We start from the raw sequence: 27,589 nt of genomic DNA, 5'->3' as shown, positions 1-27,589 counted from the left end.
GCAAAAGCGGGGTATACATGGTATATCACAAACGTGCCGCGTTGTTGCGACGTAAAGAAACACCGTCGTTCACGAACTCCAACAATCGTCTGCAGTACCCAGGTGATGATGAATATCCTGAGTTATGGTCCGGTAGTCTAGCTCACGGCCCTATCCGACCCCACAAGCAAACTTTCGTACAGTCCTCCGGCAGACTTCTCATTCCTAAGTTGGATCATGTAGATGATTCCAGTCCGCATGCCCTTCTGATCGCTAAGCTCAATCGCGACACCCGTCTTGCCTACGCGTTCAACGCCACCGGTGAGCACAATTGTAGAAATAAGAATCTGCTTGTCCTTGCTGTCCGCCTCCACGACGAGCTGCTTTATGTTCGTGGGCTCTTGTCGGTACAGCGTCAGTTTCGCAGAGCCAAGCGCCCTCCACTGAGCATGCTGTTGCTGATGGAAAATCTTGCACTTCATGGTAGCCGATATCACCGACTTAACTGGGCCAAGAGGTTTTGTCTCTTGAGCCGGCGAGGTAGGAGGGCTCGGGTCCTGAATGGATGGCTCATCTGATGACGATGGTCGCGAACCCATTTGCGACGGAAGGATATACTGAGAGCTGACTGGACTTCGGCCACCACTGCCTTCAGCAAAAGGCCGTCGGGGAATGGGCAGACCGTTGGGAAGTGATGGAACCGGAGGGAGCGGCGCATTGGGGCCACGCTCGTATTGCGACGCAAGCGAACGTGAAGAGAGAGATTTGTGTATCGCCGCACCCGGAGGCCCGGGAGGTACACCTGGTTCTGAAGGTGGCCGAGGAGGAGGTATACCATGCGGTGGACCGTATTGGGGACCTTGTGAAGGGCCGTGTGGCGGGCCTCGAAGAGGGAACCCTTGTGGATGCATTGGCGGGTATCCCGGATGTGGCTGATGTATTGGCTGCATTGATGGTCCACGAGGTGGGCCCATGGGACTCATAGGAATAGGTCCTCTGACAGAGCCTTGGTGATGAAGTCCAGGGCCTTGTTGAGCATGAATAGAGGGTTGATGCTGGGGATAGTGGGGTTGATGTTGTTGAGCGACCTGGTAATGCATAGGGGGCATGGGTTGACGTGACAACTCTGATGGGGGCGACCGCACTCGATTTGGACCATATGCCATGCCCGGTGAACCGCCGTCAAGAGTTGGTGACACCAGGCCCTGAGACCGCATGCTCACGTTCCGCGCAGGAGGGTGAACTATTTGTCCCTGTTGGAACGAAGAGGGTGGAGACGAAGGCGCATTCGACGATTTGCGAGGGGGATACATGGGCCCCGGAAGAGGGGATGTTAACGATGGGGTCCTTTGTCCGTTAATGCCATGCATTTCTGGAGAGGGTGGCTGTGACGATGTCAAATGTCCACTTGAACGGGAGTTTCTTTCCGGAGAAGGTGAAAACTCTGGTTGTGCCTCGTGTTGCGCTTGAGTGGGCCTTGGGCGTGAGTAGTTAAGAGGTTGTGCAACGGCCTGGCGTATGGGCTCTCTGTTATCCTGGGACTGTTGGTGCTCCTGTGGCAAACTAGATGACAACGGATTCGTCGAGGCCAGTGCAGCTGAACCAGGTCCTGGAGGGAGATCTTTCAAGGACGGCAAAGGAGGAACAGGCTCTGAAGCTGCTGCCGACACTGGAAGATGGTAAGTACGATGATCTCATCCACAAGCGATAAACTTACTCGTCCTCGCAAATGATATACATTCTCTGAATTCCGCAAGGATGGAGTTACGCTTGCCGACAGACTCGGTTTCAATAAGTAGAACCTCCTTGCGCATGACGTGCACCTGGAAGGCATGGTCTAGATATAAGTCAGCAACATGTAACCAAGTACAGGGCCTGATAGAAAGCGAGTACCATTCCCTAGTGCTTCATTAACACGAAGAACTTTCCCTGAAAGTGGAGGGTACCGGAGCCACATATCGGCCTCTCGTTCTGAGCACTCTTTCTCTGTCATCTTCTCGCATAAAAGAAACAAGTCCGATAGAATGTAGATGTGACCGTGGTTATGGACCACCTCAACACCAGTCGCTGTCGGCGTGAAGCGAACGACAACGTTGGCCGTGCACCGCACTTCGCGAGCATAGGGAAGTGACGGTGGCGCCATTTGCAGCTTAACTTGTTTGGGTTCCATAGAGAATATATCCAACGTCTTCTCTGTAGACAAACGTCTTTCAAGATCTGTCACGGGAGAAGACAATGTCTGAGTGGACTCCCGACTAACTGAAGTCAACGCGGTTTCTCTTGACGACCTTTCGCTACCACAGGTGAGTCTATCCAAAAGCAAACGGGTATATCATCACAGTTGGCTTACCCATTAGTCGAGGTACTTCCGCGCGCAGAACTCGTAGCCGAAGGCGGTGCAGAACTTGGGGACAGGAGGTTCTCCGCATCTCCAGTATGAGTTGGTGTGGGCTGTCTATTATCGGGAGGTGTTTCTATTACCGCCACGCTCTCTTGGGCGAAGCTTACTCGTATGGTCGCTCTTGACTCCAGTGTAGCCAAAAAGACGTTCAACTTCTCCACAGCACTAGTGAGGAGTCGATGATCACTTTTACCGGGAGTTGTGCTCTTGAGTAGACGATTATAAAGCTTCCGGTAGTACTGTATACGCGCTTTTGGAAGTAGGAAGATGTAGTCCAGCGTCCAGCAGGCTGATTCGGGCATGCCTAAGGCCTGTGCCACGTTGGACGAAGGAGGGCTCGACTCTGTGAACGCTTCAAGGACACCCGGCAAACGCGGGTTTGATCGCACAGGCTCCCAGTCGTCAAACCCACTACAATACTTGGCGCAGTAGTTGGAGTACGGTTTGTCAAGATCATCAATCTGTTTTACGTTAATGGAGTCGGTCAATGATCGATCTATACTTGAGGCCTACCCATTTCATGAGCAAGTCGCCAATTGCCTTGGGGGATGAGGGACTTGAGCCTATGTCCTTGAGTTTCTAGGAAAGGGTCAGCTTTAGTGACGAACGGAGGACATAACACGAACAGCGGCAAGGCCTCGGTTGGCCTTGTAGATCGCTTCAATAGATCGAAACATGGTGTCGAGCTCAGGTGGGGGGAGATTGGAGCGAGACCAAGCGCCGGCTACATTCTGCGAAGAGGTCAGCAAAGGGAAACTTAAGAAGGTAATGAGACGAACGCGGATGACGGCGGTGAGGCAGTCGACATAGGTCTTCTCAGTTTCAACAAGATCTGCGAGCGGGCTGGCTTTTTTCTGCTTTTCGGCCTTGTCGGGAGGAGACACGGATGGTGCATTTGAGGCAGTTGGGCTCATTGGGCCCGAGGGAGAGGGAGGGACGTGAGCGCCCTGCGGTGACCTCGGGGTTGAAGGAAGGTCGAGACCTGGAAAGGCATGGGATAATGTTAGACATGTTGAGACATGAGGATAAGTACTTGGTTGTGCTACTCGCCCAAGGACGGCATTGTCGGAATTGGAGGAAGAAGGTGCTCGTGAGAATCGTAACGAGGCTGATGGTTGGGTGACGGACTGTGCAGGGCAGGAGAGGAACCGGGACGGTCGCCGGGATCACACTCGGATGACTGCGACTCTAAGTGGCTGTGAGGTGGTGTTAGTGATAAATGAGCCTGAGCCTGAGGGGAAGGAGGAATCCGAAAGCTGCCCCCGAGAGCTGCATGGTCAGAAAGAGACATTAGGGCATAATTCATGTATTGATTGGAGTATTGAGGCACGCACGGCCCGCTTACGGTCGAGACGATGATGAAGTGATACAGTAGATCCAGCTGGATCTTTTCGGAGTCTGCTGTCAGTCCGGAAGCTGGCAGTCGCGATTGTCGCGATGTGCACGACGGTAACGACCTGTAACGACTCGGTAACGTGCACGCGAATTCGCCTCACTAGTTCATCCGACCGCGTCACACCTCCTGCGTCATTCACATATCTTCAGCAGTTGTATGTCATTATAGTGCGACATTCGACCACCTCACCCACCTTACAACAGGTCGACTGGCTTCAAGATTGTAATTATTAACCGCCGGCACTTACCTTGCATCCACAAGCGGCCATGTCAGTTCCTCTCAAATGGGTGTTCCAGACGTTCGATTCTCGTACCAAAACCGCAGAACTCCTCGCACCAGAACTCGAGAACAGCAACCTCTCCCCGCATGATTACGAACTCGCAATAAACTTTCTTCCTGGCACCCATCGCTTCTGGCCGGTGCGCGTTATTGTCTCTCCTCAGAGCGTCGACCCGTTTATTAAACACAACCCTCACCATTGACAGTCTATCTATTCGGCCGGTGCGGCCGGTGCCATGGCAGGCTATGGCCACTTTTACGCTCGCCCCCGCTGGCCTCGATCTAGGCTAGGCGTTGCAGCGGGCGGAGCAGCCATGTTAGGCCTCTTATACGGAGACTTTCGGGCTGCTCTCGCACATCGTGCATTCGTGCGCGCTCTCGACGACCCAAAAACATTCATGGGAGCAATCCAGAACGTTTACAGAAGAGTTGAAGGCTACGAATCTGCCAGCTCTGCCCCTCAATTACCTGGCAACAATGAAGCAGCCAGAAGCGACGTTGCCGGGCTGAGCGCTGTCACGGGGCCAGAAATGGTCAAGGACGATAATTGGGACCAGTTACGGACTGCAACGCTTGATGGTCCCAGTGCAACGAATTTCAAAGCTACAAGTATGTTTTCTCCTTCTCTGCTAATCATTCGCCTAACACTCGCGATTTGGTTCAGGCCCGGCCACAAACGCATCATCTGACGCGCGCCCGCAGACCAAATGGGACCAGATACGCGTGGAAAATGCTCGCAATGCTGGACGGCAATCTTCTTGGGATATGATTCGGCAGCAACATGAGCGTACCCGCATCCCTTCTTCCTCGACACTCTCATCAGACAGCAGCGGAGATGACCGGGCGCTTGAACAAGCCAGATTTGACTCACTCCTCGAAGCCGAACGGCGAAAACACCTCGACTCCGAAAATCAGGATCGGACTACTCGAAATTTGTCGTAGTCGATCTCGCGACTCATCTCCGTTTACCATGAATTCCGTGAATATAAACAATGCGGTACTAAAGTGTATGTAAGCTACATGCAGGTAACGGGTCCAACTAGAAAAGTAAACGCGTGAAGTCAAGCTAATAGGTCCAGGATGCGGTTGAGTCATGTTCCTCTGGACCATAGTTTCCGAATCGGCCCGAACCTTGTCCAGAGGCATCATTGGTACTGGCGGGGTTGGGAAGAGGAGCAATCTGTGCATTGTTCGGACATGGAGGCGGCTGAGCAAATAAGGTCGAATGTGAGAACGGATAAAGCGGTAATCCAACTTCAAGAGGTCTTCGTTGACTTGTTAAGCGAACAATTTCACGCATCAGACCTTGCAACAGTTTCTCTTGCCGTACTGTCGAGGAAAGTCAGGGTTGCATCTGGACAATGACTGCAGAGGACTTACTTCCGACTGGGGAACGGCTCCCATAAGTCAGCATAGCTTGCCTACAAGGGGTTAAAATCAGACACAACCCAAGTGATCCCTCGGGGTCAAACTACCTCAAAACGTTGATTTCTCCCCATATCTGTTGCTCCCGGTCATGTTCGCCGCTTTCAATGAAGTGCTTGCAGACCTGCACCTGTACAACAGCGGCTAGATACCAGCAAATCTGGAGCCAGTGAATAACTTGCACAGCAAGCGTATGGTATGAGACATTTACCGTGACAAATGGGTGCAAGCGGGTGATGTCGAGTGAAGTCGCCGACAACATAAAGTAAGCATCCAGAATGGCGCGTGCAGCGTCGAGACATCTAGTCGTAGATGTTGAATGCAAATTGGTCAAGTCTAGATACGGACTATGCAACGTGATGGTCGCACTGCAAACACACTTTAGTTCCTGAGCACTGAAATTGAAAGTAACACCTACGCATGAGGAATAATGTGGACCATGTACAAGTCTGTATCCACCTGCCCACCACCATTTGAACCAGCCACACCGAGGTTTTGCTTGTACGGTTGAAGAAGATTATCGAGGAAGTCTTTGTGCACTAAGTTGTCGAGGACTCGGAATCCATCCAGCTCGAACGGATTTTGATTTTTGCTGGGTGCGGTTGGTGCACGCAGATTATTGCGGACATTGTAGTCCGTGACACGTCCAAACAGCATAATGGCTTTCAGAAGGAGTACAAAGGAGTCCGTGTACCGAGGGATATGTGTGGTAAACAGGTCCTCCGTACACATATCTTGAGGGTTACTGGGAATCATTTGCTAACATGTCATTAGCAAAAACGATCGAACTCGCTCAAGAAATTTCCCGATGGCATACCTCCATCTCAAAAACGTCCCCAGGAAGCGGAAGCTCGGTGCCAATGTCTCTCTCATCAATGGAGTGAATCCAGCCACCTACAGACACGATGCGATCGAACATTATTGACATCCACCAGGTACGTCTCCGACACTCCAAATCACGAAACCCTGTGGGAGGGGGTAAATATGCGCCAGGAGCATTGCCATGGGTGGAGAAGGTCCCTGGGTAATTGAGGCGAAGTGGGACAGAAACACGAGTCTGGAAACCCGCAAATATCCACACTTCCACCCAGCGACCTTCTTGATAAAAATACCAAGCCAAGAGGATGCATGCTTGGACGACAGGAAATATATCTTCGCCGGTGGCCATCGTCTTGTCAATATACTGCCGAGTTTTGCTAGCATGATACTCCGCAAACTCGTCCCTTCTGCTTCCATCGGGCATGGTGGCAACCTTTCGGGGAGACCACCGAGAAGCTGAAGCGCACTGCGGACAGGTCAGTATGTGCGCTTGCTCTTCGAGATTTGAGTCTCACTATCGCATGTAAGATAGCAGAATGTGGGAAATTTGGGTCTCGAGGATGCAGTCGGAGAGCAGATAGGAATGAAGAGCGATGCAGAATTCGGGGACCACACGGGTCGCATTTGAAGAAAATATCAACGCTATGACTCATCAGCAAACTTTACTGACGCCAGCCGTGGCAAAAGTGACATACTAATGCGCAAGTATTTGAGGCTCTGGGAGGTCTGGATTCCAACCAGAGTAAATCATGTTGAGTATGGTGTTCGTCGAACTTCGGTTTCCACCGTACACCTCTGGACTATGACTGTCTGTCCGGAGACCCGTTCCGGGTACTTCGTACGACAAACCCTTGTTCACAGAGTTGCCCGACCCAGATCCTTGGCTTCCGGACGAAGAGGCAGCAGATTCTGGTCGTAGGAGGTTGAACCCACTCTTGCGCAGTAATGGCTGAGTTGAAGGCATCGGAGAAATTGATTGTGAGGATTTTTCAGCGAGTTGTATTTTGAGTTTAGCTGCAGAGTGATAGATATAAAACGTCGGAGGTAAAGCACAACGTAGCAAGTGTATACATACCCACTTCATCTTCAAGTATGCGGATCTTCTCAATAGGGTCGGTTTCCGGGGCAAGCGCCAAACCGTCTACAGGATCGTAAACACATTGCGGTTCGGCAGGGTGTCTTTCAAAGAATAAGAGTGAAGCAACAGCACTTAATTCGACACACTCACGCGTATCCCGGGGGTGCTGGAACGCTAATGAGGGCGTGCCATTGCCTATACAGATGAATAGATACAGCTCTGTCGCAGTCGACATGAAGGAAAAGAGAAATGATTTACTTTACGCAGGTGCCACAATGAGGGCGCGAAGCATCACATTTCTTGTGACGATGTTGGTGAGGTACATCAAAGCTAAAGAAAGGATTTGCATACGAGTTTGCGTTTGCGACACGACCTGCAGGCCTGATAAAGAGGGCATTGAAAGGAATTGAGCGACCCTGAGGCCTGAGGTTCAAGTTGTTACAAATGGGTAAAGGCTGACCTGGTTCCTCCTGAGCGCAGTGCGACCGGCTGCGGTGGAGGTGCCGGCTTTGGGCATTGTGAACCAGCTGGTGTGCTAATCTCGCGTTGACAGCTGATGACAGCCAAGGTTGGTCTTGAATTCGAGAAGCTTGAGAAGTGTAGGATGGCCGACGTGCCCGAGGAGGCGCGTTTCTCACTGAGGGTTGTTTTGATGCTAAAAGGACAGGTTTGAATGAAAGCTGGAGTCTGGAAAGGTCGAGTGTTAGCTGTGTGACAAAGCTTGCGTGTTGTATCCTTTGTTGGAAAGCTGAAAGGGCAGGGAGACAAGAGAATGCGAGCTATCGCACTCGTCCTGACGCTAGATCTCCCCGTATTTTTAGTCGTCGCGGGGTTTCAACTGCTGTCAAATGGCTGTGCTACCCTCCACCTCGGCTGCTGTACCAGCCTGCTCATTTCCTCGAGCTCGGTCGTCTCGGAGACTCGGACGTCGATCAGTGGCCACTGCAGGTTGTGATTCAAGGTACAGCCTACATATGCATCTCGCCGAGCAGACGCAGCAAACTGGCCTTGCCTCGCCGTTATCAGTCGGCCGTTGCCTCGCGCTTGCCTTGCCTATTACTCCCGTCGCTGACTTTCTCGCTTCCTGGGTACAGAAAGTATCCCCTCGGCATATTCCGCAAGTACAAAGTTTCCCGCCGTCCTGTAATATTATGTTCCTGAATCATAATACCGTACCCATCCGTCTGCGTTGCAACAACTTGCAATCGCCCGAGGACTTGGCGTGACTAACTCATGCACACTGCTATATACCACGTGTAGATGCCATATCCGTCGTTACACACTGAAGTACTCAAGCCACTCAAGTCTTCGGCGCCGCGGCCTGATTGGGGTATCAAGCGCAAACCTACGAGCTTTGTGTCGTTGAGTTTACGTGCCTTTTCGCCCGTCGCAAGCTCTTCCAAGCACACTTACATGATTGTGGCCACAACGCGTCTAGTATGTGCTGCATATCTGAATTCAGTGAGATAGATTCCTGTTGACCCCGCCGGAATTGTTTGAACATGCTGTCGGATTAATGGCTATGCTGAATCAATGACACACCTTGCCAAGTTCCCAGATTTAGTCGGCCGTTAGTTATCGGAATCGAAATTGAAGATCCGACCAAAGTAGACTTGGTGTGCGATGCACTGGTCGGGGTTTCTTTAGTTCACATTCGCCACCCAGGAAACCGTCGATCCACGTACGAATCACTAGTGGTGGTGTGTGTGTGTGGGGGAGGCATATGGCTAAGTCATACCACGAAGCTGAGGTCAATGTTCCACGTTACTTACTCTGGACCTTCGTCTGTGTGAACCCAATCGAGGCTCTCCGGAACGATAGAATCCAACGCCATATCCATGTCTACATCCCGAGCCCTTTCAACACTCACGACAAATGTCTGCAGGCTGGAGCGTACCCTTTCGCACATCTACATATCGTTAGCGGACCACAAGGTGTATCAATGTTTCGGTGACTTCACCAGGGTCAAAGTTCTCGTTCACGGTCAGCGCTGCTGAAGTGTGTTGACTTATGGTAGCCCCCATAAGTAGAAAACGAATCCGACATTTAGAGAGATGTCAGTTTGCCTGACTAATCAAGAGTTCGACGTACATGAACAGGAAGAGCATCCCGGCCTGGTAAAAAGTTTCCTCAGCACCTAAACGAAAGGGATATATGATCTTATCAGTACTGCTACGCACCTGAACGTTCTCCAGCCCAGGAGCGATATGACTGAGCACTTCTTGGGTGACAAGATGACAGCCTTTTGATCTTCGAGACAATGTGAAAGTATCTTGCCAGCCCATGATCCGTAGGGAAGTTAAAGCTTAGTGAGAAAGCTACAAGTTTGAGCAGGTGGCGGTTGAAGGTGTCCTTTGAGTGAGCTGTATGTGAATCTCGTAAAGAATATAAGTACGTTTGCAATAAGCTTGACTCGTTACTGCGTCGACGACGTTGTGCGTTGATGATCACGCGATCACGGTGCTCAGTAGTACTGTTACAGTGTTAGCTTCAAGTTGACCATTAGTCTTTCATGCTGAATCTTGACTTTGGTATTGCTCAAACTGAATTACCAGACTGTCATGGTGGGGCCCACCAGGATCACCGTACTTCAATAGTACGACAGGCACAGGCCGTTGAACACGTACATGACGTCCTCCATAAAAACTACACCATATGTAATGCGTCCTTCATCATGTAAAAGGTGAAGCTAAACAGGCTTGTAACTGGAGTTTATGGACATTCAATCTTCATCAGACCCCCCAAACCTCCTGACAGTTGCGCGGTCTACGCCACCTCTGTTACCAGGGACATTACGATTCCTGCAATGGTTTGCATAGTGACCCTTTTCACCACACTATTACCACATTGAGTCAGAAAACTAATGCGACACCCAGAATAGTGTGCGCACCTTGAAGCACAGTACTTCGTCGAGGTTCCTCCTGGGAGGCCCGGTGAATCCAGTTCCAGACATAGCCCCAGCTCCTCCGGCACTACGGTCAAAGTCTGCATATCTGCCATAACCTGGGGGCGGCGGTCCCAGGTCACGGGTTGAAGGAGGTTCTGGGGGCTCGTACTCTTTGGGAGTGGGAAGGCCAGGTTTGGGACTTCGAGTGTCAGTTATCCTGTTGGATCGACGGACAAACAGACTCACTGGCCACGAGGACATTCCGGTCCTAATGGGCAAAGCCCCGTAAGATATGCTTGGCAGGCCACCCTTCTGACATGTTTGCGAGGACACATAGGTCCTTTATCAAGGTAAAGACCTAGGCTTGACGTGTGAGGATACAAGAGTTTCACTCACCGAGCTTGCAAAAGCCCCGTCTATAATCAGGACACTCCGCCCGCCGCTCCTTAGGATGCGCATACAGGCACTCGTCGCCAGCAGAGCAATATCCGTACTTGGCGTACCACCAACATTCAGGCATACGCCTAAGGTTGTATTCGTGCAAGAACTCGCATGCATCTCCTTTCTTACAAAGGCCGCGAAGCCAATGCTTACAGACGGTGGCGAGACGCTCCCTATCGCGAGGATGTGTTGGAAGCTGTTTAGGAGGCTGAAAGTTCTGGGAAGATGGCGTAGTGTGTCTCAGCGGACAATGAAGAGGACCCAGGGGGCAACCAGTGGAGGTAAGCGATAGTCTGCATATTTGGTCATCTGTGAAGAATGTTAATGAGCGCGAGAGAGAAAAGGAGATTAAAGACGAGCAAACCTTTGTCGAGTTTGAGTCCAAGTTCTATTTTAACGTAGTTCTCCTGAGGGAAATTATTCTGGTGAAACTGTGGATTGACAATGTCTTTGAGTGTAGATGGGCCAGCAAGTGGGTTTGCCATAAAGGCGGAAGACTGTTAGCGGAGACAATGACAACAACGGGTGGCTATGTGAGCCATTGCAAAACGCTTGAGTTGGTGGGCTCGCGTGGCTTCCATGCACCCGAGAAAGGAAGGTAAGTAGGCTAAGCGTCCGCTTATTGAAACGTTGAGATCTGGGGTTTACAGTCAGAAAAGATGTTTACGACAACGGCCCTGCTTGTGTCATGCGCACTCTCTGGATATAGACGGTTCATTTATACCTTTTGTATTCTCGGGCACAAATTCCTCTGGATGGTCTTGCTGCTCCTCCACTGACCTGCGCGCTCTTCTAAACTGGTTCCTTTAAGACTTGTGCTCGCAGACTCGGATTGAAGCTCGTGTAGGGTTCGCCTGATGGTAAACTTAACCTTCGTTGATGTCGCTCTCGTGGGATGCGCGGTTTGTTTAGCCATCTTCAGTATTCGGCGCCCTTACTCCCAGTCAACTCGTCTCCTTCCTCCCGGTCCTCCCTCTGGCTGGTTGGGCAGCGTCACCCTTCCTAAGACGTTCCAATGGCTGACCTATGCCCAATGGAAAGCAATATATGGTATTCTTTTCCTAATTTTCTTCATATCCCTCTGTCTGAACTCATGCCCCTCTAAAGGTGACATAATATACCTTCGTGTCTTTGGAAATCCTATCATGGTCATCAATTCTTTTGAAGTTGCCGAAGAACTCTTAGAAAAACGCAGTAGTATATACTCCTCCAGGTTAGCATGATCTCCCTTGGGGAACGTCGCCACATTATAATATCTGACTTTGTCACCTTCTAGACCGACACGAACTATGGTCGTGGAGCTGTAAGTGATGCCTTGGTCTATCGGGGCTAGCGCTAACAACGATGGCTAGAATGGGTTGGGATTGGCTGTTCTCTTCTATGCCATATGGTCAGCGGTGGCGAGACCATAGGATGCTATTCCATCAACACTTTCGCCCAAACGTGATCTCTCAATATCATCCCATTATTCTCGAAGAAACTCATGTTATTCTACGGAATTTGCTCAAACGTCCCGACGACTTCGCTCGCCATATTCGAAGGTGAGCAGCCCTTTTTGACAGGAACGATAACTTCAGCAGTTGACTATTTTTTCTCAGGACTGCTGCGGCTATTATTATGCGGATATCTTACGGTCACGAGATTTCTGACCAGGGAGATATATATGTTACTCTGGCGGACGAGGCCATGCAGGGCCTTGCTAAAGCAGGGATCTTTGGAACTTTTTTGGTTGATTATTTGCCTTTGTGTAAGTCTCGGTTCCCATAGGCTTACATGTGCACAAGGAATTTCTGCTAATAATTTTCTACTCCCTAGTGAAATATGTACCTTCTTTCCTCCCGGGCGCTAGCTTCAAAAAGGAAGCAGCGAAGTGGCGTAAAGCCACTCGGGCCATGATTGATCGACCGTTCCAAATGGTCAAGGACTGCATAGGAGAGGGGAATGCCAAGCCAAGTTTTACCTCGAGGGAACTCGAAAGTTGGCATCAGGCCGGTGGCAATCCTGCACAGGAGACGCTGATTAAGAACGTTGCCGGAATATCTTATGCTGGTAAGCGTTATTGAATGTGTCTTGACGAAACCTAAGTCGTGTTCTAGCTGGTGCAGACACTGTAGGCCGCTTTTTTAAACAATCAGATCGCGCTCTAACATCTGAGCATGCACAGACGGTGTCTACATTATTATCCTTTGTTCTAGCTATGGCCGTTTACCCAGAGGTTCAGGCTCAAGCACAGAAGGCAGTCGATCAGGTCCTCGGTGGAAAGCGCCTGCCCACCTTTAACGACAAGGACGACCTTACCTGCGTGACTAACCTTGTATGGGAAGCACTTCGTTGGAACCCGGTCCTTCCTTTGGGTTTGGCTCATTACGCAACCGAGGACGACGAGTACAATGGCTACTGGATACCCAAAGGAACATCGGTCCTTCCCAATGTCTGGTTCGTGCTTTGCTTGCTTGCTTCACATCTCATTGATTATGAGTCCAGGGCAATATTGCACGATGAAGTGTCTTACCCGGATCCAATGATATTCAATCCAGATCGTTTCTTAGAGGCAAATCAAAAGAAGGGGGCTAACAGGTCACCCCAGATTGCTTTTGGTTTTGGAAGACGGTGAAAACAAATTATCTTCACGGGGGGTGTGCATTAATTCACAGGAACCCATATAGAATTTGCCCTGGACGATGGATGGCTCTCGATTCCGTATGGCTTGCCATCGCGTCGATTTTATGCGTTTACGACATACAGAGAGTCCTCGATGATAATGGACAGCCCGTGATCCCAGAAACAGCTTACACTTCAGCATTGCTCAGGTATGCATCGCGCTGGAAGCAGGTTCACACTCGCACATGTTGATTTTCTCTCTCCAAGTCGCCCGTTGCCCTTTCAATGTCGTTTCGTGCCTCGTTCCGAGGCCGCCATAAAGCTTATTCAAGACTCGAACCTTGCGTTCTGATGGTTCTCTCGTGGATACAAGTCAATGTGGATGGGTGTCAATTTATTGATAGATCTACTAAACAGTCGTGGAGAATGCCATCTATCATTTTGTGCTACCAAACGCCCAACACTTCTCCTTGACCGCCATTGTCTGATACTTTTTTGAGAATATGATAACGTAACTCGTCCCACCAGGATGCGTTTGATGCTTCCGCCCTTCTCTTAGAAACTTCGATGAAGTAGATATCGTGAAATGGCTCTGAGGAAAGGGCAGGCCGTCGGTCCATGCGTAAAATGGGCAGATCTATTGAGTGCAACCATGGTGCAATGCTCGTTGGGTATTTGACACCACTCGCCGCAATTTTGGGGGAGTCCGTTATGCGAAGTAAAGCATAGCGGTCATTGCTTGGCGCTGAACATATTGGCAGGGCAATCTCGGCGCCACGAGAAAGTACAAAGAAACGAGTGAAGTTTGCTAACAACGCGCTGTCTAGTCAATTTATTGGGTGAAAGGAACAAGGGGCTCACTTTTTATGTCTTGTGCACCTTCGCAAAGTAGCATGAGGCCTTCAAACATGGTGACAACAACCTTAGAGCAGATGGCAGCACATTTGTTGCTATCTCTTCCATCTATTCGCTGACCCAAAAGTAGTCGAGCTGCAGCAGCTGTCGACTCGGTTGGAATCAAGGATGCATTGGGAAGCTTTTCTGAGAGGAAATTTTTACACTGTCCCAGTGCCTGTGGTCCGCTCAGTATGCTTAGGAGTGGACTAAAGAATGCGTCCTGACCTGTTCATGGCTCAACACGCATTCGATGTCATCCAGCTTCACTCCGGTTCTAACAACTAGGCAATGGTTGATGGGGATCACAATCTGTCCTCGGACGTAGTTTTCTCTTCCCAACGTTTCTGAACGCAGGGCGTTGTAGCTTTCAACCACGGCGCCGTGGATGGTGTTCTCTGATGGCAGGACGGCGAAGTGGACTGACGACGACAGTGCATTGTAAACGTCTGATATGACATGAGTACTTGACAGGAAGGATGACCAGCATTGCACATGCGACGGGCATACCGGTGATGTTCTTTCTCTCGACATATTCGACGTCTTCTCCAAACCGTTCGTGTGCAGCCTGATGGTGTCATGAGGCATCCGATGCTTTCTGAAAGGGGGAACTGACATACCTGATGAGTATAAGTGCCCAAAGGCCCAAGGAATGCCAATCGCGCTTTGCTACTGTTCATCAACTGGACCATCATAAGAAACTGGGTCTTGGTTCACAATCAATGTTTGGGAAAGTCTGGTGTCCATTGCATGCGCTGAAAAGGAGTTGCACGTCGCAACATGCCACCCAAGGTCCACTTGCGTGCGGCGCGGCCGTCGGCAATTCCGAATAATAGCATTCAGTATAGAGTCCTATAGTCGACAGTAAGCTCATCATATACTTGACTCATTCCAAAATAATGACAACCAATTGCAAGTAGTTACTAAGACCGAGCGGCACATGGACGTCGTGCTGGGCTCGAAGGTGTACAGTACATGTATACATATAATACGGAACATGATCAACTACTATAGCTGACCGGTAGATTATGTTTTAAATATGAAATCAAAGTCGAAAAAATTGTCTGATGGCCCAGGAGGGATGGCTTGATGTGCTATATGGACCTGCTCCGGCACGTCTGCGGTGACAGGGATAGGGAAGCCAGGTATCTCACAGCCTCCTGAACCTCGGGTGTCAATCTTAACGTCTTGCCCACAGATCTTCACAATGCCCAACTGCAGCATCTGCCAGTATCGATCTAGTAAAGATATTGGTCCTTGGGATCCTCAAACCGAAAACGATATCCATGGACTCACTAGAAAGCGGCACTCGCTGGCCCATTTTGTACAAAACCATGCTAATATCCGATTTATTAAATATTGCCAACATCGGGTCGCTCAGCATGGCGGGTCACTTACCAAACGAATTCAACCTCAGCAGTCAGGACCTCCACTTGTTCCTGTGACCCTGCGTCCATTGCAGCCCTCAGAAATCTGCAGAGAATCTTTCCCGCGAGATAGAAAGAGAACTTCAGAAGTCGAAGATGAGCAAAGGTGTCAAGTATTTAATTTATTACGCGCAGTATTGCTCACCGTGCAAGGATAATCCAAGCGCATGAAGTCGAATGTTGAGGACCATAAGGTGTATAGGGAGCTCAGTATGCCCCGAGCGGCCACAAGCAATTTGGCGGCCGAGCTACATGTGGAACTCTGAACAACAGCGTGAGGTTCATGCAACAAAATCAAGGCTCTGACGGGATGATTGAAGGATCAGTTTAGCGCGGAACAAATGTAGGATCACTTACACATGAAAACTAAGGGCGGTAGTGAACATGTATGTATCAACTGTCCCGTTCGCAAAAGGATCCTTCAGATGACTCGGCCAAGAGTCTTTGAAGGAGTACAAGAGATCTTCGAGATCAATGAAGTCGGGTGCAGTCCGTGGATCCAGTGAGTCGAAGATGAGATATGTACCGACTGGGGTTGCGCTCGTATCTCCTCGGAATCTTCGGGCACTGAATCTATGGTTGTGCTGCTTCACCCGCGACAGGATGACAGCACATTTTATGTAAAGTGTAAAAGAATCCGTCTGGTCTGGTGGATGGGTGACCAAACTGCTTCGGATGTGGGACCACGGGCGAATTTCTGAAGGGATGTCGTGCTACGGTATTGTTTAGTCACCGCCCAACAGGTTCTAGCAGAAAAAGAAACATACGCCGCTCTCAAAATATTCTTTTGAGACAGGAAAGTGCTGTGTGATGTCCTCATCATCAAGTGCCATTGCCCATCCAGTTGCACAACCATGCTGCCTGTCCATGGCGTATGCCAACCAGAATGTATTGCGTCTGAGCTCTTCTTCAATGACAGACTGAGCAGGTGGTAGAAGCGCTGCAGATGCCGTCTCTGTGATGGGCCGAAAAATAGGGTCCACGTTCAAGCCCAATGGAACAACAACGCGCATACAATACCCGCAAGAAATGAAAAGCTGCCTTATGATTTAGGAGCAATCCGATAATGCAAAGTGAAGGCGCACGTCAACCCATCTATGGCCCAAAGTCAGAAATTTGCAAAACACAACGCAAAAGGCTTACCTTGAATTAGACCAATGATACCATACGATCAGAAGGTAGGCTGGTGACAGGGGTTAATTAAGTTATTGTCCATTGGCAATAAAACCAGACCTTGAAGACATTGAAACAGATGGCGACCAGTCAGAACGTAGTCATCAGCGAGCTGTTTAGCGAGAGCTACTTGTTGCGCGGCGAAGCTCTCTGGCGGTCTTCCCGCCCAGGACGGTGGTACAAAAATGTCGTCTCCGGCTATAGGTCGTCAATGCATAGACATAGACTAGTCATGATTCTCTTACTGGGGACTATCGTATCCTTGCTAGTAACGGCCGCTGTGTACATGCTGCTGACAGCGCAGATGGCATGTAGAAGGGGTGATGCGGGGAAGTCGGGATGGTTTGGCGGCAGAGAAAGAGAAATCATGAAGGTGGGCATATGAATGAGCCTTGAAGCATGTGGATGATACGCAAAAAAAGATTCCACTCTGAGGGCATGTTAAGTCAGAAATAGATATTACGATCCAAATCTGCTTACAAATGTCTAAGTAAATCAGGACGAGGTAGGCGCTTAGGCCATTGAGGCCAAAGGACACCTGTCCACATATAAGCTAGGAATATGCATCAAAAAAACCATATACATACCGAGCTCCGGGGTCAAATCGTCAGTGTCTCTCGACAAAAAGGACTGCTCTGCAACGTCCTGCGTAAGCTTCTCGCTGATGATGCCCCGGGAGAGGGGAGAAGGGAAGCTGCCGGAGTCCATGAGGATCTCAGCTCCAGAAGATGTTGGCGTTTCCCCGCTTCTAATGATCAAACCACTCTCAGAAGGACTAGACGATTCGTGCGAAGTAGGTGGAGTAGGACCAGCTTGTTGTCGCAGGAGAGCCTCAAGCTCGGCTTCAAACTGGTCAGTTGGCGTTGCCGGAAATTAAGATATTGATGCAAGCGTACCTATCCGATTCTCTAGCCTTTCGTACTTATTCTGGGGGGAGTCTGGGATCGGTCCGCTATCTTCAAGACCTGACGTATCATCAATAGGGGTACTTCGGATGATTGAATGAAAAGACCGCAAACGAACTTTCATCATAGGTACAATTAGGAAAAGGTGGAATTTCTTCACTTTGCCTACCATGGGCGAGAGCATGCGAATGTGAGCGTACACATGTGGTGCACGGGCGTTTGGCATCGCTGGATAGTATGTTTCAGGCGGGAAGCCTTGCATCGGGCACTTCTCCCAGACGTACCATTTCTGATCAAAGTATTACGGTTCGAAAATGTGTGCAACATAATAATGGCAAGCTCACCAGCTTCCTCTTTCGACATTGGTGACATGCCTAGGATAATTGATAGGTTAACGTGGTATGACAAGTACCTAGTCCAAGAATCCTCCTGACTTGATTGCGCTTTAGCACACCAGGCTGTGCACTGGCATACGGTCCAGTACTAGGTACTTTGGGCATACAGTCCTCCTTCAAACGTAAGCGGAGAGATAACAGTGGATCGAGTGAAGCGGTAGCAAAGGTGCAAGGGACGTAAACCACTGGCAATTCGATGCGGACTCGGAAACTGAGACTGTAGAGGAGTCATCTCCATTTGGGAGACTTGGATGACACAACCTCCTTACTCATCGCACAATACTCATGTAATGTTCTCTAGAGGAACTTTGCCTTACCCTAAGCTCGAATTTCAGGTGATGTTCATAGCCGAGATATACTTACTCACATCACACTTATTAGAAAAGGTTAGCAACGGCATTTTCCGACAAGTTTTGGAGTGACTCCCATTCAGTAGGGACCCTACTTCGTGTAAAATGCGCCAACGCTAACATTCTCTATTGTGTGAACTCGAGCTTAAAAATAAGCGAGGTAATTCATCCGGAGCAATTTCCGGGCCCTAAACAAGTACGATGAGAACAGTAAAAGACGTAACGCGGAAACCGTCTCTAGCCGGCGGAGGTCGTGCGGGTCATAAGAAAAGCAGCGTAAATGAATCTGATATAACAAGACAACACGTCCATCTATATGTCGGACGACGCGTAAAGGATAGTGAATGAAGTTCACTGAGCTCGCCCGCTTATGCAATAATGCACTTGCTCCCTCGCTTCCCCGTATCTTTCTTCGGAGGAGGATTCACTGTTGTCATCGTCATTTATGTGTCGGCAAGCAACCTCAAGTCTCACTTACAAACTGCGCGGATGGCCTCGTCGAAAACTGTCTTCAAACCCTTCTGCGTAAGAGCAGAGCACTCAAGATATTTGACTGCACCGATGTCTTTGGACATAGAAACTCCCTGCGAGTAGGAGATGGGTTGCATGCGACTTTGGATTACGCTCAATGAATGCTCATGAAACCAATGGGATGACTCGATGCTCACCGGTCACGCAACTTCTCGATGGTTGCAGGATCCTCGCGCAAGTCAAGCTTTGTACCGACCAGAACAACTGATGTCGACGGTGCATGATGCGATATCTCGGGCCACCACTGAGCAAAGTCGCCAAGAGCGATCGTTAGCTACAAAGTGATGTGCAACTATGGCTATCACCGCTTACCTTAGTTCTCACGTTCTCATAACTGGGGGGGCTGACCAGACTGAAGCATATGAGGAAGACATCTGTTTGCGGGTAAGACAGCGGACGGAGTCGGTCATAATCTTCTTGCCCAGCTGTATCCCAGAGCCCGAGTGAAATAGTTTTGCCGTCGACCATAACATTAGCAGAATAGTTATCAAAGACTGTTGACAGTGGTCAAGACCTGTGGTGCTCGGAAAAAGTCAACCATTATACCTGTTGGGATGTATTCTCCCTTGTAACAGGGTAAGCGGGTAAGCGAAAGGAGCAGCGGGCACGTCAGGACTTACCGGGAACGCATTGGTTGTGTAGGAAATGAGGAGACATGTCTGATAACGCAATTGAGTCTATAATAATACGCGTCCGTGGCGCAAACTAACCTTGCCAACTGCACCATCCCCAACTACAACACCTGGAGCAGACAAGTTAAAATGCGGCATGATCCCGTCGAAGAATAGTACGAACATTTGATAGCCTGCATTATGACGAAAGAGAAGCGAAGAAGGCGACTGAGCTGATTGAGGTTGAAAGTGCTGAGGAAAGAACAAGAGACGGCTGGAAGCGAAGGGAGGAAAGGTGAGGTGAAGAAAGGGACCTGTCGGGCTGGAAACGATGAAACAGGGAGACTCTTGCGGTGGCCTTGACGCTTGGGGCTGTTGGCTAGCAGAGGGATGAGTCTGAGCTCGAGGCTGTACTTGATGCAAGGCTTGATATCGTTCTCTCCTGGCGCACGGAGAGACAACATTTGCCACACACCTGACCCACAACATCTCACGCCATGTGCTGACAAATATCTACCCAATATGGACATCCAATACAATTACCGCACCACTTCGCTACCGTACTATCTAGTACCTTGGTGTGCAGGGAGCTAAGTATCTAGCTATGTAGATAGTAGTACACTCAAAACATACAAAAGTGAACCAAGTATTCGACAACCAGAGAAAAGTGAGAAAGCCAAAGAAACAAAGTGTGCAGGGGCAGAGCAGGGGGTCTCCAAAACAGTGCGATAGCGAGGTATACATACAACATCGTCCAAGTGGTTTGCTGTGCGCAACCCGTGTCCAAGGCCGGATCCTCTTCCGGCCGTGACTTCCAACATAACCTGTCAATCATCCTCAAGACTTGTCCTCCTCCTCTTGCTCGACGGCCCTTCCAAGACATCACCTTCGCGGTCGCGCCCTCCAAAATCGTTGTCCTCGCTTGTCAATTCAGCCTCTATCTCGGCTTCGTCGTCCTCTTCCGCTGGGCTGGAACAGGATGACAATGCTGAACTACTATCCATTCCTGATCTGGGAAACCCCTTCGCTGGGCTGAACGGTTCCATTAACCCTATCCCGAGACCTATCCGTTCTGTTGCCGCAGGCAACGGACCATTTCTGACTACGGGGCTTTCTGTCCCTGGCGGTGACCGTGATGGTGAAGGTTCCTGCTCCAAATCCTCCAAGTCGCCGACAGTCGACCGCGTGGCGCTGAGGAGAGGTTTGTATACCCTGTCAAACGGATCGTCGCCAGCCAAACGCATCGGTCCCTCCAGCCCCGGTGGGCTCAAAGGGCCAGAAGACATAGACACGTCGGAAAGCCAGTCATCGCGGGAGTTCGAGGGAGATCTCAAGGTGGAGCCTCGCCGGAGATTTATCCGACGATTGTTACCGCTAATTGCGCTGAGTGGCGATTTGTTGACTTGCTTCAAGAAGTCCAAGCGTCGGATCGCGGACATGGGAGATTTGCCATTAGAAAGGAGCCAAAAGGGTGAAGGTTTGCAAAGCGCAGGTGAGCTATCCCCTGCTACGCTCGAAACATCACTATTGGTACGAGGCGCAATGATGCATGGACTGTCAAGTACACTTGGACTAGCATCGGTGGATGAAGACCCTCGCAAGGCGGGGCTGATGCCTCCGCGCACCAGCATACTGAGAGATATCTCCCTGCCTTTCGAGAACAACGGGTGGCTAGGAGACGGAAATCGCCACGGTTGATCGGAAGGAAGTCGAGGGGGCGAGTGACGAAACGATGGTGTAAGCGTAGGATCATACGGAGATATTGGTATTGTGGGCATGAATTCCTTGGAGTGCTCAGGTGTCTGATCTGCGCTATGCGGCTTCGAGCCAACAACTGGGGAAGGTGGCGAAAGTGGACTACCTAGCCCTGATCGTTTAGACAGTTGTGCAAGCTGACGCTGGGGTCGTGTCAGTTCATGAGCACTAGAGGGCGAAAATTCCTTCTGTTCGATGACAGGAGCTGAAGGGACGACAGTTTCTTCTTCAGAAGAGTCGTCGTCAAGCTTCGCATGCATCGCCGCCGAGAAGCCACTACCTGACCTGGGCTTGCTATTCTCCCCGGCTTCGTGGGTTTTGCCCGATTGACTGCTAGGGCCAGCTTGGTTCTCTTTGTCGTCGTGAAGAGCTTGAAAAGAACAATCCTCTAAATATCCTTGCGCAGCTTAATATTGCTTAGTCGCATATGGGAAAGTTGATACTCACTCGTTGAACCTCGCCCGCTGCGTGTGCGATCATTACCATCACGACGGTTTGACATAGCGATCTTGTGCTTCTCGTAGACATGACGTCTCCACATGCTCTTCGCATTGACGCCTGCGTAAGTGCGCCTACAAAATGTGCATCGTAATCGTGGTTCTTCCCCCTCTGGCCAACCATCAGGCCCAAGTGCCTTCAGATCTTTCTTTTTCGCTGGACACCACCCTCTGGGAGGTTCCAGCTGTGTAGGGTAAGGGACGGCGTTCGGATTTATAGAGACGGCGGATACGAAGTCGCTCTGATCGAGGAACCACTCGGGATTGGCTGCCATAAGCGAATAGGTCAAACCTTCGGGATAGAGGTGTGCATCCGGGAAGTTGGAAAAGGGAGGACGAATGAAGATTACGTTGGGATCCGATGAGGAGGGGTCCATCAAAGGTGTGTGCTGAGTGATATTTGACGCAGAATGACTTCGAACGGAAGGAACTTTGGGCGGTGGATGTGTGGAGTTGGTGGGTGTGTATGGCTTTGGCTTAAACGAGGTTGCTGCTGGAGTAAAAAACGGGAGCTCGGAAGTCAGACGGCGCTTTAAGGGGCGAGATACTGTCGCAGATGGGCCGGCGAAGGAATAGGATGTCGAGAAGATAGGTCTATCATCGGGCATCCTGCAACCGCGAGTGGACAGAGATTATTCGTAGGATGCGCAAACCAAGGAAATGGAGAGACGCGAGTACGTCAAGCAAGAAAATGCGATAGATGGGGAGATGGCACTAATGGATGCTGGCTAGCGACGCGAGAAGGGAGCCGGGTATGTAACAGCCTCGAGGATTATGCATATGCCACAATCATTTCAAGCGGAGATAACACGTCAACGACGCGTCGCGCACGTGACATGTATAATATTAGATTTCGTCACGGCAATTAGAGTGGTATGACTAGTAGTTCGAAACGATAGACTACTAGCACTGTACCAAACTCTCAGCAAGCTCGTGCAAAATATCATTTATGTGTATACCCGCCCACGGAAAGGCAGGGTACCAAAGCACAGTCAGCCAATGTGCAATTCAGAGTCATCCGTTGAAAATGGTCTTGTGAGTGCTTAGAACAGCAAAGAAAGGTAGCTACCAAAACATGTTAGTTCTACGAGAGTCCTTTGGAAGGACGCCGACGTACCCTGCAATCATCGCCATTCCACCCAGTGGAGTGATAGGTCCAAGGAATCGAAACCTTTGGTCATGTTTACATACACTTATCGTAACGCAGGGGAAGTAAACAATACCTATCGCGGACTAAGACCAGTGTCATGATAGACCCGGAGAAGATGAGTGTTCCGCCTGCTATGGCAGGTCCGGCAAATTTATGGGTGGAGAAGCGGGGGTGCATCGAAAGGGCCAAAAGCCCTAACCCGTTGTAAATCTGTACTGATGAGGACGAGGAGTCCCAACGATCTTGGCTGTCAGCATACCGCATAGCTCGACGCTGTCTCAAAGGCATGAATCTGATCAGCTGTAATATTGGGCAGCTTCTTCAATCCATGGGCCCCAAAGGCGCCAGTGAGCATGCCAAATGCAGCTGAGACCATGTGCAATTATCAGCAGAGCTCACAGCCCATGGAGTATAACCTAACCAAAAGCTGCTCCCATTTTCCAAAGAAGGCGGGGAGTGATCATTGTTGTGGATTTCGGTAGGAGGGGATCTGAAGAGGACATGAGAGAGTCACGGAAGCTCGCGGAGGATGCAAAGTTGCAGCGCCACAACTGCCGAGATCCCCGGCCGCGGATACACGTGATCGGGACGATGAAATTTATGTAAAATCTGATCTAACACTCACGTTTAAAACGCCAAAGGGCGTAAGTGACAAGCGAAGGACTTTAATCGAGGCTGGTCATGGGCAAGGCGCAAAAGAAGACAGGTAAGGGTCGGCTCGACAAGTACTACAAACTTGCAAAGTGAGGAACGTCTCTTTTCAGCAGTCAGCAACACTTATCGTTTGTTGCCTATCCTTTCTTCAGAGAGCAAGGCTACCGCGCCCGGTCGGCCTTCAAGCTCATTCAGCTAAATAGAAAATATTCCTTCCTTGAGTCTGCACGATGCTGCATTGATCTCTGTGCGGCTCCTGGAGGTTGGCTCCAGGTAGCCAGCAAGTACATGCCGGCTAACAGCATTATAGTCGGTCAGTGCTATCCTTGCGTTGTCATCATCATGCATTAACCCCCTCGTAGGTGTAGACTTGGTACCCATTCGACCTATCCCCAGAGTCGTTACTTTCGCATCCGACATCACAACCACTCAATGCCGAAACCAGCTCCGAGGCGAACTCAAGGACTGGAAAGCCGATGTCGTATTGCATGATGGTGCACCGAATGTCGGAACGGCATGGGTTCAGGATGCTTACAGTCAATCTGAACTCGTGCTAATGAGCCTGAAACTCGCAGTTGAATTCCTCGTAAAAGGAGGTACATTCGTCACCAAGGTTTTCCGCAGCGCCGATTATAACAACTTGGTCTGGGTGTTTGGTCAACTGTTTGGAAAGGTGGAGGCGACCAAGCCTCCTTCCTCAAGGTGAGTTTCCTCGTTCAATGCTATCCTCCCTGCTTACGTAGAATGCAGAAATGTATCTGCCGAAATATTCGTCGTTTGTCGCGACTTCTTGGCTCCAAAACATGTCGATCCCAAATTTCTTGACCCAAAACATGTCTTCAAGGATCTTTCCGCTACTGTCGTGGAAGGCGCACCGGGTGTTGCGTCAAGTCACACTCAAGCCAATGTATTCATGCCGGAAAAGCGTCGGCGGCATCGCGATGGATACGACGACGGCGACTACACCCTATTCAAAAAAGTTGGAGCAGGCGACTTCATCAGAAGTCCGGACCCAATCAATGTACTTGGATCTGTTAACCAGATTATATTTGGTACTGAAGAAGAGAAAGGGTATATTTTCCCTCATTGCAATATAAGCAATTTAGACTGAAACATTGCAGATGGCTCACAATGCGCGTGACTACTCCGGACATCAAGGCCAATTGCGATGATTTGAAGGTGTTGGGTAAAGGGGACTTCAAGGCATTGCTGAAGTGGCGCATGAGCCTACGGGAGGAAGTAAGGGCAGGTTGCATCGACCTCAAGAGTGGCTAACTTAAACTGGCTCCAGCTTGGTCTCGATCTCAAAACCACACATGCGGAGGAGTTCACTGAACACGCGGAGGTGGAAGAAGAGGATGTTGACGAAGAGGTTCAGATTCAAGCGGAGGTGCGTCCCTTCAATTACGGCCCGTCAACAATTCTCAGTCATGTCTTTTAGCTTGAACGCCTCAATCAAGAAAGTGCTGCTAGGCTGAAACGGGAGCGGAGGCGTGCCAATGAAATCAAGACAAAAACAATACAGCGGATGCAACTGCAGATGACTGCTCCCCTAGACATCGGTCTTGAACAACACGACGCATCGTTGGGATTCGGGCAAGAGGACGTGTTCGACCTGAATGGTGCAGCTGCAGCTAAACTTCGTTTGAGAGACGGAACGGCGGATCTCAGCGACGACGACATGTCAGTAGGCTCCCATCGTGCGCTTGAAGACGGACAAGATGATCTTGGCTCAGATGAGGAGCAAGAGCGAAAAGTCTCGAGGTTGGAGTCGATGTTGGACGGTATGTATGGCGCATACCAGGAAAAGCTGCGAGAGAGAGATGCAAAGTTCAAAGTCAAGGAGGGTCGGAAGAAAGGAGGGCTGCTAGAGGAGTGGAATGGCGTGCAAGATCGCAAGGACGAGGATGGTGAGGACAGTGACGCTTCCGGTGGGTGGGATAAAATGCAGGAGGCAAAACATGCAGGCGACTTCTCGTCAGAGGACGAGAGCGACGAGGACGGCGACAGCGCCAGTGATGACGAACCACCACGAAAGAAAATCAAACCTCGCCAAAAGGTAGAAGAGCCCAATGGTGTTAGTCGAGCTGCTCAATTTTGGTTCGGCCAAGACATATTCCAAGGGATGGAGGTCCCTTCAGAAACGGAGGATTCAGAGCAAGAGGGATCTGAGGACGAAGATATAGCTATGGGCTCGGGTGAGGTGTCTGATCAAGCATCCGTGAGCTCGTTCTTGCATCAGTACGAGATTTTGACTAAAGCAATCGTCCATAGTCCTCCGGAAGTGACTTCGAAACTGTGCCTCAAGATGAAGAGGATGATGGCGAAGACTGGGACGCTGAAGGCGAAGATGTAAACGAGAAGACGCGGCAGAAAATCCAAAGTGCGCCAACACCCAGTTGTCTTGGGATGTGTTAGCTGACTAAGACCTTAGAGCGCGGACTAATAACCGCAGAGGCTGCGTCGATCGCGGAGAGGCTTGTGAACAGGCAAACCACCAAAACTCACCTCATCAACGACGGCTTCAATCGGTATTCACTAAACGACAAAGATGGGCTCCCTGAATGGTTTTTGGACGATGAGGCCAAATTCTACAAGCCCAACATACCAATCTCGAAGGAGGCCGTAGTTGCTCTGCGTGCGAGGCAGAGAGCTCTTGACGCCAGACCCATCAAAAAAATAGCCGAAGCTAAGGGCAGGAAGAAGTTCAAAGCTGCACAGAGGTTGGAGAAGGCCATGAAGAAGGCTGAGGGAGTGAACGCGACCTCAGACTTGAGCGAACGAGAAAAGGCTAGGCAGATTGAGACTCTCCTTCGCAAAGGTGCCGCCAAGGCTAAGAAGAAAGAGGTCAAAGTAGTTGTCGCGAAAGGAGCACACAAAGGAATCAAGGGTCGGCCTAAAGGTGTCAAGGGCAAATACGCGATGGTAGACGCCAGGATGAGGAAAGAGGTACAAAGATGTTTCCAAGTGCAATCACACGTATTAACGATGACATAGGTTCGGGCCAAGAAACGGAAAGATGCCGCCAGCAAGAAGCGGAAACGGACTTGAATGTATTCATTAAAGTATATTAGTTGTCTCGATAGATTACTTGCTTTCATCATCGTCGTTTGATCCATGCTTGGGGACTGATGCACTGAGGCGATCACAGTTAGCCAGAAACTGATTCCATGCCTCATCTGAGGTGGATTGGCACACCACCTAGCGGAGAATGAGTCAAAGAGCAGATATGGGTGGACTGACCCATACCTTGCAAGTCGTACTATTCTGATGGCTCTCTAAGTCTAGAGTATTCTCGCTGAACACGCTTACGCCATCAACAATATCGCCAATTTGAAGGACGTCCTCGGTGCTTTGGCGAACGTTCGAGCTACTCTGTAAGATATACGTCTTGCCTTTGTGTTCAAACCCAATGGGAGGTTGAGGAGGAACCGATACGTCATTGGTTTGCACGCTGCAAAATGATTTGACATAAGTTGGGGACTTCAACGGTAGGACTACGCACAAATCATTCAATTTTGCCCAGTATTCTTGAAGTTCAGCGGGTTGTGCGTCGAAGACAATAGGAACTCGATCAGAGACGGAAAACTGAAGGTCCATAGGTCTGCAGCGCGTTAGCTTTATGGCCGTCTCACAAGCAGGACTCTCACCGATCAGGTAGCATCAGATTAACGTCGGTTCCTATAACCTCAAAGCAGTCCGGCCTCCGAGCTGCTTTTCATGAGTAATCATTGGTTGAGATTCAAAAGCGAGGTGAATACCTGGGGATCCGGTAGCCATATCCTCTAGACTAAGGTCTTCTGGACCCGTGGCGACATCGTTACCTTCTGCTATCGAGTCATACTGCACCGCCTCCCGTAATTGTTGATTCGTCACCAAGTCAGTCAAGTCAATGTTATAATCGATGATTGACCTGGTTGCAAGGGAAGACATATTGTCGC

General features: G+C 50.0%; 12 protein-coding genes across 12 annotated transcripts; 3 read left to right on the top strand and 9 right to left on the bottom strand.

Moving 5' to 3' along the window:
• Positions 1-6: 6 nt before the first annotated feature.
• CONPUDRAFT_134026 (uncharacterized protein) lies at positions 7-3,294 on the bottom strand (the record flags this gene model as incomplete). The annotated part of the gene is made up of 8 exons (XM_007765190.1): positions 7-607; positions 662-1,648; positions 1,697-1,816; positions 1,873-2,273; positions 2,330-2,841; positions 2,894-2,959; positions 3,007-3,111; positions 3,160-3,294. 8 exons carry the CDS (start codon positions 3,292-3,294, stop codon positions 138-140), a joined length of 2,796 nt encoding a protein of 931 aa, XP_007763380.1. The 3' UTR covers positions 7-137.
• Positions 3,295-3,984: 690 nt separating this feature from the next.
• On the top strand, positions 3,985-5,052 carry CONPUDRAFT_161336 (uncharacterized protein). Its single transcript, XM_007765189.1, has 3 exons — positions 3,985-4,195; positions 4,262-4,664; positions 4,720-5,052. The coding sequence occupies exons 1-3, from the start codon at positions 4,043-4,045 to the stop codon at positions 4,995-4,997; spliced, it is 834 nt and encodes a 277-aa protein (XP_007763379.1). The 5' UTR covers positions 3,985-4,042; the 3' UTR covers positions 4,998-5,052.
• Positions 5,045-8,128, bottom strand: CONPUDRAFT_115162 (uncharacterized protein). Its single transcript, XM_007765188.1, has 13 exons — positions 7,838-8,128; positions 7,729-7,758; positions 7,636-7,676; positions 7,528-7,572; positions 7,375-7,478; positions 6,995-7,313; positions 6,815-6,941; positions 6,298-6,765; positions 5,899-6,239; positions 5,692-5,848; positions 5,531-5,640; positions 5,436-5,476; positions 5,045-5,384 (listed from the first exon to the last, which is right to left on the bottom strand). The coding sequence occupies exons 1-13, from the start codon at positions 7,892-7,894 to the stop codon at positions 5,122-5,124; spliced, it is 2,103 nt and encodes a 700-aa protein (XP_007763378.1). The 5' UTR covers positions 7,895-8,128; the 3' UTR covers positions 5,045-5,121.
• A 365-nt stretch (positions 8,129-8,493) lies between these two features.
• On the bottom strand, positions 8,494-9,761 carry CONPUDRAFT_115159 (uncharacterized protein). Its single transcript, XM_007765187.1, has 9 exons — positions 9,558-9,761; positions 9,469-9,491; positions 9,338-9,384; positions 9,275-9,286; positions 9,150-9,219; positions 9,063-9,068; positions 8,920-9,005; positions 8,791-8,851; positions 8,494-8,729 (listed from the first exon to the last, which is right to left on the bottom strand). Exons 1-9 carry the CDS (start codon positions 9,660-9,662, stop codon positions 8,723-8,725), a joined length of 417 nt encoding a protein of 138 aa, XP_007763377.1. The 5' UTR covers positions 9,663-9,761; the 3' UTR covers positions 8,494-8,722.
• Positions 9,762-9,987: 226 nt separating this feature from the next.
• On the bottom strand, positions 9,988-11,222 carry CONPUDRAFT_134023 (uncharacterized protein). The gene is made up of 5 exons (XM_007765186.1): positions 11,070-11,222; positions 10,661-11,014; positions 10,511-10,604; positions 10,268-10,463; positions 9,988-10,213 (listed from the first exon to the last, which is right to left on the bottom strand). The coding sequence occupies exons 1-5, from the start codon at positions 11,188-11,190 to the stop codon at positions 10,100-10,102; spliced, it is 879 nt and encodes a 292-aa protein (XP_007763376.1). The 5' UTR covers positions 11,191-11,222; the 3' UTR covers positions 9,988-10,099.
• Positions 11,223-11,490: 268 nt separating this feature from the next.
• Positions 11,491-14,958, top strand: CONPUDRAFT_95313 (cytochrome P450). The gene is made up of 15 exons (XM_007765185.1): positions 11,491-11,755; positions 11,813-11,918; positions 11,982-12,008; positions 12,058-12,246; positions 12,304-12,452; positions 12,521-12,754; positions 12,802-12,872; positions 12,927-13,141; positions 13,190-13,315; positions 13,372-13,515; positions 13,574-14,114; positions 14,168-14,380; positions 14,431-14,649; positions 14,711-14,774; positions 14,827-14,958. The coding sequence occupies exons 1-11, from the start codon at positions 11,563-11,565 to the stop codon at positions 13,656-13,658; spliced, it is 1,539 nt and encodes a 512-aa protein (XP_007763375.1). The 5' UTR covers positions 11,491-11,562; the 3' UTR covers positions 13,659-14,114; positions 14,168-14,380; positions 14,431-14,649; positions 14,711-14,774; positions 14,827-14,958.
• Positions 14,959-15,001: 43 nt separating this feature from the next.
• Positions 15,002-18,239, bottom strand: CONPUDRAFT_95309 (uncharacterized protein). The gene is made up of 16 exons (XM_007765184.1): positions 18,140-18,239; positions 18,045-18,079; positions 17,824-17,933; positions 17,697-17,765; positions 17,388-17,642; positions 17,281-17,338; positions 17,046-17,230; positions 16,861-16,998; positions 16,771-16,810; positions 16,713-16,722; positions 16,395-16,664; positions 15,985-16,340; positions 15,773-15,929; positions 15,599-15,708; positions 15,497-15,537; positions 15,002-15,438 (listed from the first exon to the last, which is right to left on the bottom strand). The coding sequence occupies exons 1-16, from the start codon at positions 18,203-18,205 to the stop codon at positions 15,227-15,229; spliced, it is 2,112 nt and encodes a 703-aa protein (XP_007763374.1). The 5' UTR covers positions 18,206-18,239; the 3' UTR covers positions 15,002-15,226.
• Positions 18,240-18,515: 276 nt separating this feature from the next.
• Positions 18,516-20,035, bottom strand: CONPUDRAFT_115147 (uncharacterized protein). Its single transcript, XM_007765182.1, has 9 exons — positions 19,907-20,035; positions 19,777-19,844; positions 19,692-19,723; positions 19,602-19,640; positions 19,528-19,546; positions 19,294-19,475; positions 19,119-19,225; positions 18,929-19,062; positions 18,516-18,877 (listed from the first exon to the last, which is right to left on the bottom strand). Exons 2-9 carry the CDS (start codon positions 19,790-19,792, stop codon positions 18,819-18,821), a joined length of 588 nt encoding a protein of 195 aa, XP_007763372.1. The 5' UTR covers positions 19,793-19,844; positions 19,907-20,035; the 3' UTR covers positions 18,516-18,818.
• A 124-nt stretch (positions 20,036-20,159) lies between these two features.
• Positions 20,160-22,282, bottom strand: CONPUDRAFT_115144 (uncharacterized protein). The gene is made up of 2 exons (XM_007765181.1): positions 21,795-22,282; positions 20,160-21,744 (listed from the first exon to the last, which is right to left on the bottom strand). Exons 1-2 carry the CDS (start codon positions 22,219-22,221, stop codon positions 20,420-20,422), a joined length of 1,752 nt encoding a protein of 583 aa, XP_007763371.1. The 5' UTR covers positions 22,222-22,282; the 3' UTR covers positions 20,160-20,419.
• Positions 22,283-22,644: 362 nt separating this feature from the next.
• Positions 22,645-23,531, bottom strand: CONPUDRAFT_78915 (uncharacterized protein). Its single transcript, XM_007764587.1, has 5 exons — positions 23,416-23,531; positions 23,254-23,360; positions 23,068-23,204; positions 22,962-23,015; positions 22,645-22,909 (listed from the first exon to the last, which is right to left on the bottom strand). Exons 1-5 carry the CDS (start codon positions 23,456-23,458, stop codon positions 22,888-22,890), a joined length of 363 nt encoding a protein of 120 aa, XP_007762777.1. The 5' UTR covers positions 23,459-23,531; the 3' UTR covers positions 22,645-22,887.
• A 118-nt stretch (positions 23,532-23,649) lies between these two features.
• On the top strand, positions 23,650-26,699 carry CONPUDRAFT_115139 (FtsJ-domain-containing protein; the record flags this gene model as incomplete). The annotated part of the gene is made up of 10 exons (XM_007765180.1): positions 23,650-23,737; positions 23,801-23,961; positions 24,011-24,350; positions 24,399-24,719; positions 24,770-24,887; positions 24,940-25,038; positions 25,090-25,869; positions 25,923-26,031; positions 26,083-26,597; positions 26,646-26,699. The coding sequence occupies exons 1-10, from the start codon at positions 23,676-23,678 to the stop codon at positions 26,697-26,699; spliced, it is 2,559 nt and encodes an 852-aa protein (XP_007763370.1). The 5' UTR covers positions 23,650-23,675.
• A 36-nt stretch (positions 26,700-26,735) lies between these two features.
• On the bottom strand, positions 26,736-27,581 carry CONPUDRAFT_148691 (uncharacterized protein; the record flags this gene model as incomplete). The annotated part of the gene is made up of 5 exons (XM_007765179.1): positions 26,736-26,849; positions 26,898-27,102; positions 27,154-27,252; positions 27,299-27,359; positions 27,410-27,581. The coding sequence occupies 5 exons, from the start codon at positions 27,579-27,581 to the stop codon at positions 26,736-26,738; spliced, it is 651 nt and encodes a 216-aa protein (XP_007763369.1).
• Between the last annotated feature and the right edge of the window lie 8 nt (positions 27,582-27,589).

This window comes from Coniophora puteana (genome assembly GCF_000271625.1).
Source record: "Coniophora puteana RWD-64-598 SS2 unplaced genomic scaffold CONPUscaffold_1, whole genome shotgun sequence".
Classification (NCBI taxonomy): Eukaryota; Fungi; Basidiomycota; class Agaricomycetes; order Boletales; family Coniophoraceae; genus Coniophora; species Coniophora puteana.
This window is presented reverse-complemented; position numbering and strand designations above follow the sequence as displayed.